Here is a 13891-nt window from a genome sequence, read left to right on the forward strand (position 1 = left end):
AAGATATGACCTCCTGATGAACACATACGTCCCACCAACTGATTACAGCTATCAGAACGATTCACAGGGCTCCCGCTGTTTCCGCCACACGTAGATAAACCAATATTTTCCATGGCTGGCCTACTCAAGTCACTTGAAAGGTGCTCTGTGCAAATACTGTGTGCTGTTCCCTCAACCAGTGCACTGAGGTCTAATGGGTGTGTTCATCGTGACTCCTTTTGTTAAATACAAAGACTTCAATGAGTGCGCGAGGAAGCACATGCTTTCCTCCTGGCACAAAGGCGCACTGCAAGATGCCAACAATTTCCTCACCACCGTGCAAAGGCCAGAGTTGACCATCGTGAGCCAGATGGACCGAGCAGTCAACAAAGCAGTCACTCAAAACCGAGAGAAACTGTTCCCCATACTATCCAGCATTCTGTTCTGCTGCAGCCATGACATTGCATTGAGGGGGAAGGAGAGTACATCGGGGAACCTCTGTGACCGACTGCGATTCAGGATAGAAGCAGGGGACACGGTCCTGAAGGATCACATGGAGGGCGCAAACAAAAATGCAAGATACACATCAGTTTTTTTTGGGAAGGATTAAATGCAAACAAATGGGAAGGATTAAAAGCAAGCAAAAAAAAAAAAAAAAAACAGATTGGGGGGGATAAATCTCAGTGGTGACAATGACCTGTACGCAATGGCAGGGAATCTCTGAGGACGTTGGCAATGGCGAATCCTCAATAACAACTTTCTCCTTAAATTGCCTCTCTCCGTACTCTACCCTCAATTCCAATTCAAACCCGACGACCAATCAGCAATCAGTTGTCTGACTCAAGCCACAGTTAGTTCACACCAGCCATAGGGAGTGGACATGTGAATACATGTTCAAATGTCCAGGCTGACGGTTGGACAAGATGGTGGTGGGAGAAGGGAAGGGGGGAAGCTCCAGAGTAAACAAATGAAATACTACAAACTCATGGCCATCTCAAACTTACTCTGCATGGCCTATAAAACATAATACCACCTGCTGTCTTTCTACATATGGCATGGCACAACAATGATATATTGTACTTCCATTCCCTGGAGAACTGAACATGTATGGTGTCTTAAGGCTAACTGCACGATAATGGTCACTGCCACACACCAAATGTGGCAACCACAACTCCAAAGAGATGAGTTGGGAAGTCTTAAATCATCCCTTATACAGTTCAGACTTGTCTCCATATGATTGTCATCTCTTTTATGTCACTCAAACAACATTCAATAATAATGATGACAAGGCAAGAATTTGCCATTTGTTCAAGGTGCCTGTGATACCTGGCATCTACTCTTCAAGGAGGACACCTTGGGATATTTAACATCCACCAACTAATGCTAACAGATGATACATGTAGCATAACATCCATCCGATGGACGGCACACATACACACACACACATTGATGAATCGCCCTACCTGCGAAACATCAGCATGAGAGTTTATCTCTCAGTCGGGATTCTAACCCAAGCTAACCAACTCTGAGGTGAGTGTGCACACCACTCAGCCACTTTGCCACCCCATCATTAACAACTACTGTCTGCAACACCGATACAAGTCCAAGATGCAAAACCATTGAATCGATTTAGTCATATTTATTATGATCTACATTGATATAAAAAGTACAAAGGTTCATAGTGCAAACATGAAGAATGTATCCAAAAATGCTTTAGCTCACATCTCAATGTGATCTTCAACATCTTCACATCTCATCTTCAATTTGTAGATTGAAATAGAGAATTCACAGAATACCTTACCCCATGCAGTGTTCAAGTACATAATTCAATTGAAATAATATAATTATTTTTAAGGTCATATAAAAAAAAATTCAGAAGTTCACCACCATTGATGCAGTCTTATACGCCACCTTATTTAACACGTCCAAGTACTGTAAAACTGGAGGGTTTTGGAAGTGGTAAGAAGGTGATTTATGTTCTCGTGTTCAAGTATATATGCCTGGTGTTGGCTTAGTGGTGGGCTTGGGATCCTAGGAACTAGAGTTCAAATCCCACTCGGATGTTAAATTAATACCAGGTGTGGCTGACTCAGCCTGTCATCCTTCCGAGGTTGGCAAAATGAGTGCCAGCTTGTTGGTATCTTGCGTCGGAGTGACGACCCGTCCAGGATTGTGCTCAATCGCCAAGGAGACTGCTGAGGCAGCACCAATGCTCTGCACACAATGCCCAATGGATGGATGGTTCAAGTATATAATTCAATTGAAATATAATAAATATTTTTAAGGTTGTATAAAAATAAATTCGGAAGTTTACCGACGTTGATGCAGTGTCTTATACACCACCTTATTTAACATGTCCAAGCACTTTAAAACAGGAGGGTTTTGTAAGTGGTAAGGAGGCGATTTGTGTTCTCGTGTTCAAGTATATAATTCAATTGAAATAGAATAAAGATTTTTAAGGTCATAAAAAAAAACATTACTTCCGAAAGTTTACCGCCATTGATGCAGTGAAGTATTACGAAGACGTTTTATGTTGTGCAGTGTTCATTTACATACTTATATTTACAAACAAAGGTTTAAAGAGGTTTAAAGGTGTATAAATAAATTAATTCCAGGTTTTACCACCGCTTTCCCCAGTGTCTTTTACACCACCTTATTTAACACCTTCCAGTAGTTCTTAATGCTTGTTTGTGGTCTCCATGACATCCTAAAACAGTAAGTTTCCTGTTTGAAATTATTTTAAATCTTGTTTTACTGCAAAACAGACACAGAGTAAAAAAAACAAGAAGCGAATATTTTGATATCGCGCGGCTGCGGGCAGTAAAAGTCTAGGTTAAGAATGATGAAACAATTTTGCAGTGATAAAATTTAAATGTAGACACGGTGAATTAGCATGCATGATGGGAAGAGTTGTGACGTTGGACAAATTTCTATTTATAGCCCTCAGATCAAAGGGACGTACGTGGCTATAAGTGTGACAGAACACACAGGACAGAATAGCCAATTATATAACAGCGCGATGTTGCCGCACTGTAAAAAAAATCATCTCCTCTCTGCATTTTACGATCGGGATGAATTCCGAGCCAAAGCACTGATAAACTACGGGTTTGTATTCTGATTCATGTTCAAAATATAACAGTCAAATGAAATTAAGCTGTTCCTCAATCATAAACTGAAGTTTATAAATGGCCGGACAGACGGTGAACCGATTGCTTAACCCCTCTGTTTGTTTCGCATGCATGGGATGATAATTAAAACACAAGGTATATAGCCGAGGGAAAAATACTTTGTGGAACGGGGGTTTATTCAAATTAAAGTTTTCTTCCTTTGAGGTAATTCTACACGATTTAACAAAACTAGTACGTGCCCGTACGTGCGTGGCCGTACGTGAAAAAAAAAAACTTTCATACTGCTTGCCAGAAACAACCACACAGGCCGTTCCTTTGAGAAAGTACAGAAATCGAGAAAGAAAGAATACAGTAAGTCGATAAATCGAGAAAAAAAATCGAGAAAGAATACAGTAAAGCCTGTATCTCACTGGGCTGCGACAGCTCGCGACAAAATGCGAACGGGATTCTCCAAAATGTCTCGAAACGTTCGCGGTGGTTCTCAATTTCCTCGCGTGAGTTGCAGGACGGCGCTCTGGTGTCGCTTGAATTTTTAACATGTTCAAAAAATTAGTGCGACAAATTTTCTCTCAAAATAGTCACAGAGTCATCGCGGTTGTCTAGAACCGGTCTCGAACCCTTCTCAATTTAGTTTCCGTGAGTCAGAAGGTGCGACAAATGTGACAACTTTGTGAGGGATTGGCGACCTATGAAACTAAATTGTGACTGATTGGAGAAAAAAAAATGATAATCTGTCCTGGGACCCCTGAGAGTTTCGTAATTATATCGCAATTTGTTCTCAATGATGTGAGACATACGCAAATGTGAGATATTCGTGAGACATACGTAAAAATTAATTCAGTGCGATTCCAAGTGAAAATTATCGCTATTTTATCGCAATTTTGTGTCTCCAACTAGTCGCGAGCTGTCGCAGCCCTGTGAGATACAGGCTTAAGTCGTCACTATCCGGAAGTTCGCATATCGCAGTTACGATTATTCGCAATTTAGTTTTAATGGCCAATTATTCAATTAGCGCCAACGTATTTTGCCTTTTCTCAATGTCATCACAAGGAAAAACACAAAGAGAAGAGAAGAGAAAAAAAAACGTACATGCAAAACCAAACAAAATACAAAACAACAAAATAAACAAACAAACAAAAAACTTTCAAACGACCACACAGGCCGTTCCTTTGCTCTCGTAAATGACGGCTGGATTGGGGCATTGTGTTTATCTAGAAATGCGCATAAGATATCGAGAAATTATTAGAATACATTGTCATCACTATCTGGAAGTGGTGCGTGCCCGTACGGAATGTTCACATGCATTCCACGAATCAACGCTTGCATTGAAGTAACAACTGCTGTGATACTTACACACACACACAGTTAATTAAAATCAAAATTAAAATCAAGTTTACCTCCCTGTTTTTGCTTGCCATGACATTCGCTGCCATGGAACCATTGCCACTCCAACGCCACAGTAACTAAGGCACCGATCCCCATCGTAACCGGCACGGCACATGACGTCATCGTCGGCCGGCCGCTCACTGGCCTACACAGCGACGCCAAAGCAACGTGTCCTTTCATTGGTCGGTAAATAAATGGCCATAACTTGGGAAGCACTTATCCGATTAATATCAAACCTTGAAAGGCACATCCACAGGGCCCCAGCAATATATCTGGCAAGTTTCAATTAGATCGGGCCAGTGGTTGTCAAGAAACAGCGGTCACACACACACACACACACACACACACACACACACACACACACACACACACACACACACACACACACACACACACACACACACACACACACACACACACACACACACACACACTGCTGGAATTATAGATAGATAATTATCAGTGTGGAACATGTTAATGTTCACATCTAATTGCACAGGCTTTATGGGTTTATGAGTTTAATTATGGTGTTTTTGAGCGTCACATTACTTTCACAGCCCCAATTAATCCCATCTTCTTTGTTTTGTGGGGTAAGCCCACATCAGAATTTTGTCTTTTTTTGGCCGCAACATTTGGCCCAAATCTTTTAAGAACCGTCTGATCAGGCCTGATATTTGTAGCCGATTTGACCTGGAATTTATAAGGTAAGGGCTAATGTTGGAGTTTGTCTTAGCAATAGACCATGCACTTAAGTGCAGTAATTAAATAAATAAATAAAATTGGCACAACACGTGCAAATTCAAACCTGTCCTTCCCAGGTTTTTCGATATAAAGTGCTTGCTCATGACCCTAAGTTACTGTAGTTGTATTTGCATTAGCCCTGAATCCTATTCAAGGTAAATTCGTTTATTTTTGTCCAAATGTAAATTTTTATTATATATATATATATATATAGAAAATTTTGGGAATATACATCTGCATGTAGGACGTGAAACAATTCAACAGAATAACATAATAATATGGCCATTCATCCTTTGAACCCTAGCAGCCATTTTACCAGCCGCTATTCAAACCTCTGTGTACTTGAGCGGCATGATTTGTCTCCAGGGAGCCCAGTGTGGGGGAGCCGAAAGTCCAAGAGCTCAGGGTTCAAAGGGTTAAGTGTCATTTATTGAACAGACAACCCACGGAGAAGTGCAGAGGCGTGATGTCAGGTCTTGTACAACTGCTTGGTGCTCTGCACAGGATGGAGTCGGTGAGGCTTTTTGGGCACAAGGTCCCAACGATTTTGGCCTATTCAGGAGAGGGGGGGGGGACAAAAGTCGAACAGAAAGCCTCTGAGTCCCCATTATTCTAATGAAATAAAATACAATACAGAGAACTGAATTACCATATAAAAATAGGTAAATTATTTGCGACTGTATAATTTTACCTTCACCTGTTGTAAGACATCGTGCACAACTATTTTCCGAAAAACACTTTTGGGCAGAAAATCAAACACGAGCACTCCATCATATTGAAACTGTTGATATCTTCTTGTATATTAACCAAGATTCACCTTCATTATTTGAGCAGGTGCCATGCAGCTCCAGTTTACATTAATTACCACCACCACTGAAGGTGGACGGAGGTAATGTTTTCACCTCTGTCTGTCTGTGAGCAGGCTATCTTAAAACGTTTACACATTGGGTACGTAACGAGGATGAATTCATTGTGAATTCATTAGATTTTAGTGAAGATATTGGATCGAATACGAGAATTTTAAAAAGTGATTCTTCACCATTGAGAGAGAGGGGCAACACGATATATAGCACAATATCTCAAAGTTGTGGACGGATTTGGCCAAAACTCGGTTGACATGGAAAAACCGATTCGATTTTGGTGAAAATCCAGATCCGATAATTTTTTCAACGATTCTTCACCATTGAGTCAGAGGGCTAAAAATGATACATGGCACAATATCTCAAAAGGTTATTGATGGATTCTGATGAAACTTGGTGGACTGGTTGGTTATGTGACAATGACGAATCGATTTGATTTTGGTGAAGATCCGAATACGATAAAACATTTATTTGCTTCTGTATCCATCTTGTCAACCCCATGCCGCCTCCCATACTCCTCATTGTTTGCCCAAGTCTTCATCTGTTGGTCTCTCTCTCTCTCTCTCTCTCTCTCTCTCTCTCTCTCTCTCTCTCTCTCTCTCTCTCTCTCTCTCTCTCTCTCTCTCTCTCTCTCTCTCTCTCTCTCTCTCTCTCTCTCTCTCTCTCTCTCTCTCTCTCTCTCTCTCTCTCTCTCTCTCTCTCTCTCTCTCTCTCTCTCTCTCTCTCTCTCTCTCTCTCTCTCTCTCTCTCTCTCTCTCTCTCTCTCTCTCTCTCTCTCTCTCTCTCTCTCTCTCTCTCTCTCTCTCTCTCTCTCTCTCTCTCTCTCTCTCTCTCTCTCTCTCTCTCTCTCTCTCTCTCTCTCTCTCTCTCTCTCTCTCTCTCTCTCTCTCTCTCTCTCTCTCTCTCTCTCTCTCTCTCTCTCTCTCTCTCTCTCTCTCTCTCTCTCTCTCTCTCTCTCTCTCTCTCTCTCTCTCTCTCTCTCTCTCTCTCTCTCTCTCTCTCTCTCTCTCTCTCTCTCTCTCTCTCTCTCTCTCTCTCTCTCTCTCTCTCTCTCTCTCTCTCTCTCTCTCTCTCTCTCTCTCTCTCTCTCTCTCTCTCTCTCTCTCTCTCTCTCTCTCTCTCTCTCTCTCTCTCTCTCTCTCTCTCTCTCTCTCTCTCTCTCTCTCTCTCTCTCTCTCTCTCTCTCTCTCTCTCTCTCTCTCTCTCTCTCTCTCTCTCTCTCCCTCCATCTTTTGTTCTGTTGCTTCCTGATCCGTTCATCGTTCTAACTCTTCCACACGGTTGACTCTGTATACAAAAGAAAAGGTTTGTGCTGAAAGTGCAGGAAGCCCGAAGCTGAATCTGGGTCAATAGACCAGGAAGCAAGTTTAGTACAGGGCTCCAATATTTTCGGTGTGTGGATGTCTGTCCATCACCATATTCCACAACACCATGATCTCCACCTATAGGCATGTAGGTAGTTTCGCTTTCATTGACATGCTCCGTTCTTGTTCTCTTCTATTGTTTGTCCCTTTTGAATTTATTTAGCTCAGGTTTAAGGTGATCTATTAAACCTTATATTTACCAGTGTTAGCATAGTCATGAAAAGCTCTTGAATCATGTTGTGGTTCATCTTCCTTGTCGTCATCCTCGGAAGGTGGCCTGCACAAAAAAGTAACACAATGAAAGAGATTACACCTTTGTGCGTGCGAAGGAAAATTAATTAATGAATTATTTTATTAATAGGACGGCAAGAAAGACACCCAAAGGTATCACTATCCCTGCAGATTTTTATCCAATCAGAGAGCAGATTTTCGACCAATCAATCAATCACAGTCCTTACTAATGCAGCTTTGGCTTTCAATTGATGAAATATGAAGAGATGCTAGTTCTTTAGATTTTGTGCATTCAGTAATCTGAACCCTAAACTGACCCCTAATAACTGTAGCTCCAATACTAACCCGAATAATCCTAATAGCATTAAACTTAAAAACCCTTTCCTCAACAATAACCCTAAAACCAATAACCCCAACCCTAACACACACTCTAAGAAGACATTTAACAACGAAGAGCATTACTGGGGTATTTCCCTCAAGCACCAGGAGACCCCTTTCACACACTGGGGTACCATCTTAAAGTTGATCTGGAAAAAAAACCACACACACACACACACACACACACACACACACACACACACACACACACACACACACACAGACACACACACACACACACACACACACACACACACACACACCTCAATCCCTTTAGAAACAAACTAGCCTATAACAGACTGGATGCTTTATATTTCATCATCTTCAAGCTAAATTGGGTGAATTTGGAAGGACTGTGATTTTGTGAATATCTGCTCCATGATTGGATCTACGAGGACAGCAGTCACTCGGTATTTTAAAATCATTTCAGTGACTTCTTCAAATAGTTCAATGTTGGGGTGAAAGAAACACAAGTTAGATTGGGGGGGAGGAGGAGGCTTATTGGTAATTCAACTTTCACTTTACAAGGACAATAGAACCACAGTAGTGTATGGGATTTGAACCTGGGCTCCCAGCATGATGCACCACATTGGCCAACCCTAAAGTTACGATTATGTGATTTATCATGAAAGGATCTCTGGGGATGTGAATCCATTTAGTCATAAAACTACATATATATATATATATATATATATATATATATATATATATATATATATATATATATATATATATATATATATATATATATATATATATACATATATATATATATATATACATATATATATATATATATATATATATATATATATATATATATATATATATATATATATATATATATATATATATATATATATATATATATATACATATATACTACGACTACTACTGCTACTATAACAGTTGTAGGCCGACTGATTATGCGGGAACTTGTTTATGGCCTGGTGATAACTTTACGAGCAAGGGTACCTAGTTAGTTTCTTTAACATCGACCAATTAATGCAGGCAGATGGGACACTCAGTTTCACATCCATCCGAAGGATTGTGCACACATTTATGTCTCACCTTGTCTGTGAAGCAGCAGCATGACAGTTTATAGCTGGGCTGAGATTCAAACTCAGGCAAGACAGTTCAATGGTGAGAGTGCATACCCCTAACCTGACCTACCAACCATCTCTTTCGTCATAAATATTTAACCCAATTGGTGTCATGAAGTTGTGAAAAAAAATTTTCTCATTAAGCTCTCACAGATGTTGAAGGCCAGGAGATGGCAAGGAAAAGCTAAGGAAATATAGCGAAGCAAGAAAAGGTAATTCATGACATCCAGCCAGAGATGCATTTGGGATTATCCCTTTACTCGCAAAGGTACCCAGCGTTGCCAGGCAACGTCAGGTACCTCCTCCCACCCCTTCCCTCTCTCTGGACTACCATTCCACCGCTTCCCTCCCTCTCTCCCCCACCCCCTCCGGATTCCTATCCCTTTCTCTCCCCCAACCTTCTCCCATCCCACCCTTTCACCTCTCCAACCTTCTCCCATCCCACCCCAACCTTCTCCCATCCCACCCATTCCTCTCTCTCCCGCAACCTTCTCCCAACCCACCCCTTCCCCTCTCCTCCCAAATCTTCTCCCATCCCACCCCTTCCCCTCTTTATACAGGCATAAAATTTCAATATAGTTATGGGTTTTCCATGATTTTGCAAAAACATGATCAACTAGACTAGAGAGTTCATAGATCAACTTACCCCATGTAGTCTTGAGAAACAAGAACACGGGCGGAGTCTACAAGCGGCAAATTTGATTGGTCGAGATGATGTACAATGCCATAATATTTTATCCAAGTACTGTACTGCTAAACAGAAGCGTTTTGAAAATGACAAAATGTGATTTGTGTTCTACAGCGTTCAAGTATATCATTAAATCAAAATAAAATAAAGATTTTAAAGGTCGTAGAAAAAAAATTGGAAGTTCACCGAAGGCGTCACTAAAAACAGTAAGTTTCCTGTTTGGAATGATTCTCAATTTTATTTGAATGCCAGAGTAAACAATTTGATTACGTTTATAAGGGTGGGGGGGAGAGGGGTAGATATTGCTGTGGAACAGACAGATGTGTATTAAGTAGCACGATCCATGTACGAGTAGTCAATCTCGATGCAATAAGCAGGGACAAGTTAGCTAAAGGATTGTCTTGTTTGAATGTGCACCATACAGGGGATGGTGCATGGTAATAATTGATTAAGGTTAAGGAAATTGTATGCATAACCCGTTGTAATGTCCCACCGGGTGGTTTGGGGGCTCTGCTAGGCAACGGAGAAGGGGGGGGGTGGGAGCTATGGACACCACGGGGGGCAGAGCTAAGAATCGCGTGAGGTCGGAGTGTTGCCCAGAGAGAGCGAGGAGAGGTCTTGTCTGTGATCGATGCTGGTGTGTGGCGCCATAGATTTTATTGTCATTGTGTATAATTATTTATTGTCAGTTCCGTGTTCCCCTTTTATTCCCCACCTCGACCCACCATCGTGATCACCATCCCCTGGTTATTTTTTTCTCTCTTTGGTTCAGGAATAAACCTATTGGTTTTACAAGAGTTAAGCACCTTGTGCGTCTCCTCTGTTCTCACGTGCGTGCAAACCCACGATTAAATCGATCACAGTCTAAGTGAGTAAAAAGCCAGTTAGGTCCATCCGTCCAAAGTCACTGTTAATCGGTGTGGACACAACAATATTATCTCACTCTTCTCCACTTCTCTGTGCGTGCACAACCAGGCCAAATTCAGATACAAGGTACTGCTAAACCTCACGTTCGTTTTCCGATTCATGTTCTAATTCATGTTCAAAACAGAACATTCAATTAAAATCGAGTTGTTCCTCGATCATAAACTGATATTTGTACACAGGGCAGACAGATGGCCAGTTGCTTAACCCTACTTTTCACTTTGCGTGCACAGGGTAATAAGGCTCTCCAACAATGACGGAAACCTGGTGTTGGCCAAGTGATTACAATGGTGGGCTTGGGATCTTAGGGTCCTGGGTCAAGCCCCGTCAGATGTTGAATTAACACCAGGTGGGGTCGATTCAGCCTGTCATCCTTCTGAGGTCGGCGAAATGAGTACCAGTGAACTGGTAATAGGGGCATTTCATCATGGTGCCCCCATACTCGGTCGCAGCGGCGCTACACCGTTGATCATAGTCAGCTGAAAGCATGAAATCATGCCACCATAATAAGTGGACGTATTCAAAACAAGCTCAAATGAGCCAAGATCCTCGTCCTCTGAATGATGACGTCATAAAAACGAATATGACGTCATTGTGATGCATCAGGTTTGCGATAAATTAATTATCTGTGCTAATGCTCGGCTTGATCCCTGCAAACAAAATTCAAACAGCTTGCCTAGTTTCGGAGATAATGGTGTAGGCGATTCCCATTAGCGGCGATATTATGATGTCAACATTTTTTTCTTGGAAGAATTTCCAAAATCGGAGATGGTTACTGCCTGCGCGTGGGCTTTCTGCATATACATGGCAAGTTTCATGAAGATCCGATGAAAACTCTGGGTTGTGAAACAAAAAATGTCAAAAAATAGGAATGACGTCATAAAATTGATATGACGTCATAGTGATGCATCATATGTGCGGTAATTAATCTCTGCTAATGCCCTGTTCGATTCCCGCAAACAGAATTCAAAAAGCTTGCCTAGTTTCGGAGATACTTTTTTAGGCGATTTCCATTAGCGGAGATATTTTGACGTCATAACTTTTTTTTCTCGGAGGAATTTTCAAAATCGGAGATGGTTACTGTCTGCGCAGGGAATTTTTACATATATACGCCAAGTTTCAGGAAGTTTCGATGAAAACTGTAGGCTGTGAAACAAAAAAAGTCCACAAGAAGAAGATGAAGAACAACAACGTGAGTAAGACTTCGAGATCCTCCACGAGGATCTAAAAAAACACAATGATGGAATTAACTAGTGGAGCTTGACACACAATTCTCCGAAACGTTAAGTAACCAACATTCAGTGAAGATGAGCTTCAAGGGGAGAAGACCAAGGCAATGAACACAATGTCACCTTGTCAAATCAGTTGAAATACCTCGACTTATGTCAGAGAGAATCCTACAGGTCAGCTCGAGTTACATCACCATCACCAGAAGTTACTTGATTTGGCAACATAGACCAGTACCGTTTATGAACAGTCTATGGCCGTTGTATCATTTTCTGGAGCACAGCTGTGCCCCTCTATTACCAGCACACTGGTGCTCATTTCGCCGACCTTGGAAGGATGACAGGCTGAGTCAACCCCACCTGTTGCTAATTCAACAGCCGACAGGAGCTCAAACTCAACACCGCATGAGGTTAAGCCAGCCACCTTAATCGTTCGGCCAACACCAGACTTCATGGACTGGGTGAGCCGGTCACAACGTACATTGTTGGTATATGTTTTATCATTGCAACTTTCACTCCAACTTTGAGAAACTTTTTCCACAATTAGAGACAAATTTAGTGCAAATCTTTGGTGTAAAATGTAACGGTCAATGAAAGTTCAGACTCACATGAGCATGGTGTGAGTTGATGACGCGAGTTCCCTTACAATGCATTTCAACATAGGAGGCCATTGGGTCAATGAAGCCTGCGCAACGGTTGCTAACCTACGTTTGTTTGGCCGTGGTCTATCCTTTCCAAATGCCGAGCATCAAGTAAGGAAGCAGCCGTACTATTTTTAGAGTATTTGGTACAACTCGTTCTGAGTCAGGCTTGGAATGTCACACCCCAGCCTCAGAGCACCCGAGTCTGTGGTTCCTGACTTGGAGTTGGCGTGAAGTCATAAATTCAGCGACTCAAGAAAATTTAATGTAAAATATCTGACGCTCTCGTTGCCAAACAGTCACTACTCTTGAGACCCTCATCTGGTGTGAGTATGATCATTCATCACCGAAGGTGGACGGTGGTTATGTTTGCATCCCTGTTTGTCTCTGTCTGTCTGTCTGTGTTTAACTGTGAGCAGGATATCTCAAAATGTTATCGACGTATTCCGATGAAACGAGGTGCGACAGGTTGAGTGCGTGCTAAGAATGAATCGATTCGATCTTGGTGAAGATCCAGATCCGAAGACAAGAATTTAATTTTGTTTTTTTAAACTCATTCTTTACCATTGAGAGATAGGGCCAAAAACAATATACTGTACGTATAGCATGATATTTCAGAAAGTTATGGCCGGATTTGGACGAAACGACGTGGATGAGTTGGGGGAGGTGACAACAACGAGTCAGAACCTGGTGTTGGCTTGGTGGTTAGGGTGGTGGCTTCGGATCCTCGGGTCCTGAGTTGAAGCCCCGTTTTCCGCTGAATTAACACCAGGTGGGGTTGACTCAGCCTGTCATCCTTCCGAGGTCGGCGAAATGAGCACCAGTGTAACGGCCAAAAGGCTGCACATGAAGGGACGGGGTATTGATGGATTGATTAAATCTGGTATTGGTGTGGTGCAGGCATGATGGGCCGAATAGCCTCCTCCTGTGCTTTAAATCCTTGCAGCCGATTCAATTTTAGAGGTCCGGATCCAGATCCGATCCATCAGTGGGATAAGTTTTTTTTTGTGGGATAAATGTGAACTTTTCAGCCTGGCAGAGGTACGTGCTCCACCGAGTGCCGTTGTAGTTTAACATGCAGCCCACAGCTGCTGGTTGTTTTGTTTCTGGGAGTATGGCTGTGCCGCCGATGCAGTGCCCCCCTCCCCTATAGATTAGAGCAATAATTTGGAATTTGGCCTGGGTGCGGGTGATAGCTCACCTACCCTATGTGAAGGATCGGTATGGTGTTTTGTTCACTCC

General features: G+C 42.0%; 1 protein-coding gene across 1 annotated transcript in view; it reads right to left on the reverse strand.

Annotated features, from left to right (window-relative positions):
• Positions 1 to 1695: 1695 nt before the first annotated feature.
• The window catches only part of LOC147022318 (uncharacterized), a 15909-nt gene continuing 3713 nt past the window's right edge, over positions 1696 to 13891 (reverse strand). The window contains exons 2-3 of the mRNA XM_085893091.1: positions 7659 to 7735; positions 1696 to 5786 (exon numbers count right to left, since the gene is read on the reverse strand). Coding sequence (XP_085749217.1) covers positions 5704 to 5786; positions 7659 to 7735 — 160 coding nt within the window. The 3' untranslated portion in view covers positions 1696 to 5703. The remainder of the gene's footprint in view (positions 5787 to 7658; positions 7736 to 13891) is intronic.

The sequence above is a fragment of the Eptatretus burgeri genome, chromosome 8 (assembly GCF_056783735.1).
Source record: "Eptatretus burgeri isolate ZD-2024b chromosome 8, Ebu_testis_v1, whole genome shotgun sequence".
Taxonomy (NCBI): domain Eukaryota; kingdom Metazoa; phylum Chordata; class Myxini; order Myxiniformes; family Myxinidae; genus Eptatretus; species Eptatretus burgeri.